This window comes from Carassius carassius, chromosome 5, assembly GCF_963082965.1.
Source record: "Carassius carassius chromosome 5, fCarCar2.1, whole genome shotgun sequence".
NCBI lineage: Eukaryota > Metazoa > Chordata > Actinopteri > Cypriniformes > Cyprinidae > Carassius > Carassius carassius.
In genome coordinates this window covers 39122640-39129830 of record NC_081759.1, presented here as the reverse complement: position 1 = coordinate 39129830, position 7191 = coordinate 39122640, and the positions used below count along the sequence as shown (strand labels likewise).

Genomic DNA, 7191 nt, shown 5'->3' with positions numbered 1-7191 from the left:
AGCGATCATTTAGACCCACATAATGTATTTTTGGCTATTGTTACAAATATACTAGTGATACTTAAGACTTGTTTTTGTGGCGCAGGGTCACAAAGGGCTTACAAACTCATTCAACAGTTCTCGAACAATATGAGTCGAATCTGTTATCGATTCAGAACGGTGTTTGTGAACCGATTCATCACTTGATTGAAAAGAATCGGCACAAAATAACGATTTGTTCACAGTTATTTATTTATAAACTTAATAAACTAAAACGATTAAGTGATGCCAACTAATAAGGGTGATAGAATTAAGTCTCAGTCTCAGTTTGGAACAGTTATTTTGAACTTCACACTGCATTTATCGTGCTTACAATATATTTGATAACATATATATGGATAAGAAATTCGCATAATTCCTTTTATAGAATGCAGAACAATTAAAAGTAGCATTGAAGAGCCTCTAAAAGTGTTACACAGATTCTTGTTTACGCAGAAAATGTATATAATACTTGTTATTGACCAAAGGGTCTTAGATAAATGCATCACTGTTAGGCTTTGGCGGAGGAATATCTGTCTGCGCCGTAATTAGCATGTCTTTTATTCTATTGGTTCCTAAAGCTGGTCTCACATCAGCCGAGACCTCGGCACGAGAGAAAGCAACGTGGACAGACGGAAAAACGAACCAATCACAAGTCAGACAGCCGTTCCGCCTCAAGCGCCCAGCCAATAGAAAAAGGGATACTTTAGAGGTGTGCCCAATCCCGAGCCAGCAAAACGATCGGATGGGAAAAACATAGGTTAACGTGTGAAAGGTGGCTCTGCGCTAAATGTTCCATACATTTATTTTGAATTTATGCAGGTGACTTGTGTTTTCTAAACATGAGAGTACCAGAGAAGGGTACTGGATTGTATAGAGCTGTTGAATATTTTTGCAGAGTCACCAGCAGTGATTTCCAAGGCCAACTTCACATTTAGCAATTAGGAGTTGCTTCATAGATTGGCCAAGTAACCTTGGCTGATTTATATTTAGATGCAATAAAAAAATAAAAGATAAAAAAGATCTATGAAACAAATTAATCATGTTAAAATTTCTGGAAGCAATAAAAAAAAGTTGAATATATAAATTAATTCAAAACACTGGATCTGCAACCCATCCAATTTAGTTTTTAGTTCATTTCAAATTATTTGTACAGTGTTTTTTTACTGTACACACTGAAAGCAGCTTTACAGGAAATAGGAAAATACAGAAAATAACAAATCGAGATCATTGGTACATAATTGCATATCAATCTTCATTGTATACTTGTCCTGGAATGACAAAAATGCCCATCACCATGAGATCTTAAAACCATTCTTTTGCATTTTTTATGTTTGATGGACAATTTCTGGTTTTCTCTATACACAAGCCCTTTTCACTGAAATATACGAACATCAAACGTGCACAAATGTGCATCTACAATAAACAGTGCTAAAACGGAATTGCAGTTCTTTGCACTTGCATCCTGAGGTCTTTACTGGTGTAATCTTCACAGATTCAGTGTATCTGTAAGCCTATGCATTTAAACAAACACAAAAGTGAGGAATAAAGAAAAGAAAAAGGAAATCTATCTGTCTGTCTGTCTTAGTAAGACTGATATGAAGTCCACAAGCGTTAGTGATATAAATGTGCTTTTATAAAATTAATTGGGTCATGTCTGCCCTTTGGGCACAACATATAAAAAAGCAACAATACACAACATTATACACAAGCCAAATATGGTCTTAAGGGCACAGTGTTCTGTTACATATTATGTAAGCCATTTAAGACAGCATTTGAAACAGGGATAACAAGGAATGCAGATGGCTGAATAAGACAAGACATGTTTGCAAGAGAATCCCAGAGTATTTTATGACAAAACAGACAAGAAGAAAAAAACATACCTCATGGAGGTGATTTTAGACACGGTGTGTTAAACTGTATGATGAAAGCAAATATCAAATGCCAAATACAGCTAATGTTACTAGTTTTCACCTAGTTCAAACCATTTTTGCAGAGCAAACATAAAATTTGGTCAATTTTCAAAAGCACCTTTAGAATGCTAAACTCATCCATTGGCTTAGCTGTGTGTCAGACCATATACGTGAAAAAAAAACCTTCACAGACAGAACTGACTAGATCTGTAGAGGGTTCAGCGGAGGCCATTTGAAGAAATAAATGAAGCAATGTTCAAACAAGTGTATGTTGCACCACATACTACATCCTATGTCCAAATTATGAGGTGAAGCAACTTCATAAAACACCCAAAAAACTTACTGCAGTGTGAGCCAGGGTCAGAAATTAACTTTTAGTCCACTGGAATTGCAATTCCAGGAGAGTTTTTAGATTAGCAAGGGCGATTATCACCATCTTAATAATTGTCTGTTGTCACATAATTTAACTAGTTGCTTCAATCAATCAAAATACTTTAAACTGTTGCCAATAAAAACTGATTACATTTAAACACAGGAGCTGCTGCAGTATTATGACAGAAATCGGTAGTCGTCGATTGCTATTGATCTGATGCAGTGAGAGCAAATGAAAATCTAATCACGTGAATAGACTTTTTACATTCATTTTCACATTTTATTTTAATCTCGACACTATCATTGATTGTCGTAATAAATCCCTCAATATATCTATATAAAAAAATAAAAAATAAAAAAAGCATTCAAGACCAGTTGGTCAAATTGTAGAATACATTTATTGAATCACTTTTGGACCACATCATTGAACAAATTTCATAAAGACAAACATAGGTTACAGACAGCGCAAATAATACCACAGCAAGCAACATTGCAGGTAAACAGTCCTGATGAAAATTATACAGCACAAAGCAACCCTGATATAGAAATCTAGGCATTTACAATGCAAAAATATCAGTTAAAGTCTAGACTTCACAAAGATTCAATGCTTTCAGTACAAATCAATCAATGATGAAAAATCCTCAACACACAATAAATGGCACTGGTGCAGTCAACTGGGATCTGAGACATTGTGAAAGAGAACTGAGTCTTTGTGGTAAAGTCAGTACAACTCCCTCATATAGAATATAACAGATGTTAATAAAATGCATAATATTCCAAAAATAAATTAAGGACACGATGTGTTACTGCAACTTACAAGAATGATATTAACTGCTAACAGTAACAAATCATAAGATCCAGAGCATTTTCCATGGTATATTACTGTGGCTTCTCATTCATCACAGATATGCAAGTACACAAGACCATTATAAATACAGGACTGTTTTTGCTGAGACATGTATAAGTGTAATTATTATTAGTTGTCTCCGGTACTTGTACAATATTGCTGGTACATTGCAAGTACACAAGAGTTTGCTATTTGGAGATTCTTCAAGGCTGGTGCTTATATTATATGATTTCCTTCACACATTCATACAGTAAAAAAAAGGGACCTTCTTGAGATTAGTGCTTTCCAGAAGGCTTGGGTTACGTCGCAGCATCGAACTGTGATTGGTGGAAGAGTGAGGGCCAGTTTCTGGACTAAAATCAGTGAGGTCCAGGAAAAGAGAGACTGTACATTTTGAACATATATCTGCTAAAAGTAAATTTCATCAATATCTAAAAACAGTATAGAATGGCATCAACACTGACACAAGGGCTTAACGCCACAAACCTCTCACTCTGAAAGAATGACATCTTTAAAATAACTGACTGGAGACAAACGTAACATGAAAAAAAGTAGCGTAAATCACCAAAAATAAAACAAATACAACTGCATAAAAACTGATTTCACAGTAAACACCTTTCACAATGTGATGCAAAATAAAAAGATATGTTCCCAGAATATATATAAACCTACTTTCAATGTTCACTACTGTACACTACTTCATATATTCGGTTTTGTAAATATTTCTAATTATAATCAAAGTTGAAAACCGTTGTGCTGCTTAATATTTTTGTGAAAACCATGGTACTTTTTTTCAGGATTCTTTAATTCACTATAAGCTTAAAAGAAAATTTTTTTTTTTAATAAATGTAAAACATATTGCCTGAATAACAATATTAACATCATATAATAAAATCTTACAGACTACAAACTTTTCAACAGTAGTATTAAATACAGCAGTACTAATCATGTAAAAAAATAATAATAATGGCATTTTATGGAATGAAAATATACTTGAACACAGACCATTCATAATCTTTCTCTTAAAATGGAAAAACATGTACATTTTTTACTTAATGTATTTTTTTTTTATCTATTAAGCAGGGAATAAATGTTCGAAATAGATTTTAAAAGACATGCAAATTAGCTTGGGCTACAACCGTTTAGCAAATTTGCTAAAACATGAATTAAAATCCAAAAAGGTTAGATTACAAACAGGTTAGATTAGTTATCAGTCATTTCCAATAAACAAAATGCCACGGTGGTTCAAACCATAGAGGCCATTTTCTTAAAATGATTTTACTAAGCAGGACTAACAGGTATTAGAATTAAAATATTTAATCAATCCAGCTCTAGAAGGGTATTAAAAGGGTACGTATACCATAATTAATACAATGATCCCATGCTGAGACCAAAGTGCATGACCAGGTTTTACCCTGAATGTACTTATCTGAAGCACGTGGAAACCTCTCTCTCTCTCTCTCTGTCTCTCTCTCTCTCTCGACTGAAGGTGGACAGAGACACTGGTATTGCAGCACTGTTATTCTGCTGCCAGGAAAACCAGTCTAATATCCTCACGCTTCTGATGACTAGCTGCTCTCTGAAAGCGATTTCCACATACATCTCTATCCCTGATCGATCCTGAACTCAGAGTGACCTCTGGTGACCTCAAGAAGAGACGAGGGAGATGTGAAAAAATAAAATAAAAATGCAGTGATACTGATTTTTCCTCACACTTTGAGTGTTTCAAGTGAACCAACTCTCAATTGCATCGCCTGAATGATTGATAAATAACACACACTTACAGAAAGTGCCCCAACACAGCTTATGGAAAAAAGGGCTTAACACTGCACAACTGACTAACACACTCAACTCAAGGCTTGCAGACACACACAAAAGAAATCCTGATATTTGCTCAAAGATGGGCAGTTACTTTAGAAGTGGACATTTTTAATACGTTACACACACCAATAGGGTGGATCTAATCGTTTCAGCATAGCATCTAGGAAATTTGTCACATACAATTCTTGCCTGACTAAAATGTTGGGACATCCTGGGAAAAAAAAAGACGTGAAAGGCCTGAAGTGAAAATCATTTCTCTAGGTTTTCAATCACTCTGCTCAAGCGGATGTTAAGGAGGCGGATCTGTGTATCGAGGTTGTCGATCTTATCCTCCAGATTTCCAGATCCTCCCCCTTTCCTCCAGTATGCTCCCACCGGTCCCGTCATGAAGTACATGCCCATTATGAAGCACAGTGGCAGCACTGCCTTCTCCGGGTCACCCTCGAATTTCTGCAGAATGTACAGGCAGGAGAGGGCAAAAAGGGCCACGCGGGCCAGCCAGAAGAAACGGCCAAACACTGCGTGGAGGATGTAAAAGAAACCGCTCAGGAACAAGGACAGGAACCAGTAAGCCACCAGCAAGGCTGCCACCAGGAGGAGCGCACGAGGAGGAGAACTGGACACAGACGATGGGCTGAAGTAGTGCGTCAGATTCGAGGCTGAGGAGAGAATAAAACAGAGAAAGATGGGAAGAGAAGCAAAGAGAGGGAAGGGAGAGATACGAAGGAGGTTTTAAGGACATGATTTTTTTGCATCACACACAAACAGTGAAGAAGTGCTATTTCAGTCCCTGACATACAAAACTGCAGCAATTCTGATGCAGACTTACAGTCGATGCCCATTACATCGAGCAGATCCACCCACAGCTTCCACAAGGCGTCCACTAATGAATCGACTCCATGAACAAACCTCTCTGTCGTTTTTGAGAAGAACTGCAAAAAATTGAAAGGTTTTTTAATTAATGAACACTGCAAAAGAGTTATATGACAAAAGAGCAAACATGTATTATAGTATATTATAGTATTATAGTAGCCGCTCGCATCAAATTCAAGGTACTGATGCTAGCCTACAAGACGACCACTGGCACTGTGCCCTCCAGAAGTTTGCGCTCTGCAAGTGAATGACGCCTTGTGGTGCCATCCCAAAGAAGTTCAAAATCACTCTCACGGACCTTTTCCTGGACTGTGCCCAGCTGGTGGAATGACCTCCCAATCTCAATTCGTACAGCTAAATCTTTACTCATTTTCACGAAACATCTAGACACTCATCTTTTTCGCCAGCACTTAACAAACTAATACTAGCACTTTTCCTTTTCATTTATTAAAAAAACTGAGACTTGTCATGGCACTTCAATACTGTTCTTGTTCTCTTGTTGACCTGACTGCTTCTATTGTTCTCATTTGTAAGTCGCTTTGGATAAAAGCGTCTGCTAAATGATTAAATGTAAATGTATTAGTGTGGACATTATAAAACATGCAAAGGTCACAGAAGAAAATCATCAACTATCTATTATCTAAATTAACTTTTAAATATAAATTACAATAGATTTAGATTCAGTTAATTTTATTTTGGATTACACTTAATTGTAACATTTTTCTGACAATTAAACATATCCCTCTTCCCATTTCACAACGGTATATAATGTGTGGCATTATATAAATATATATATATATTTTTTTATCTATAACATTACAAATATTTTTTATATATAAATAATAAATAATAATAATTAAATAATAATAATAATATTTTGCTTGACGGTGATGAGATCTTTTCCATACACACACACACACACACACACACACACGTATACACACACACACGTATACCCACACACACGTATACCCACACACACACACACACACATGTATACACGCACACACACACACACACATGTATACACGCACACATGTATACACGCACACACACATGTATACACGCACGCACACACACACGTATAGAAAGTGACGTGACATTCAGCCAAGTATGGTGACCCATACTCAGAATTTGTGCTCTGCATTTAACCCATCCGAAATGCACACACACAGAGCAGTGAACACACACACACACTGTGAGCACACACCCGGAGCAGTGGGCAGCCATTTATGCTGCGGCGCCCGGGGAGCAGTTGGGGGTTCGATGCCTTGCTCAAGGGCACTTAAGTCGTGGTATTGAAGGTGGAGAGAGAACTGTACATGCACTCCCCCCACCCACAATTCC

At 36.8% G+C, this 7191-nt stretch overlaps 1 protein-coding gene across 1 annotated transcript in view; it reads right to left on the bottom strand.

Annotated features, from left to right (window-relative positions):
* Positions 1–5220: 5220 nt before the first annotated feature.
* The window catches only part of LOC132140471 (BRI3-binding protein-like), a 5816-nt gene continuing 3845 nt past the window's right edge, over positions 5221–7191 (bottom strand). Inside the window, exons 2-3 of the mRNA XM_059549255.1 lie at positions 5801–5903; positions 5221–5630 (exon numbers count right to left, since the gene is read on the bottom strand). Of these exons, the coding sequence (XP_059405238.1) occupies positions 5221–5630; positions 5801–5903 (513 nt within the window). The remainder of the gene's footprint in view (positions 5631–5800; positions 5904–7191) is intronic.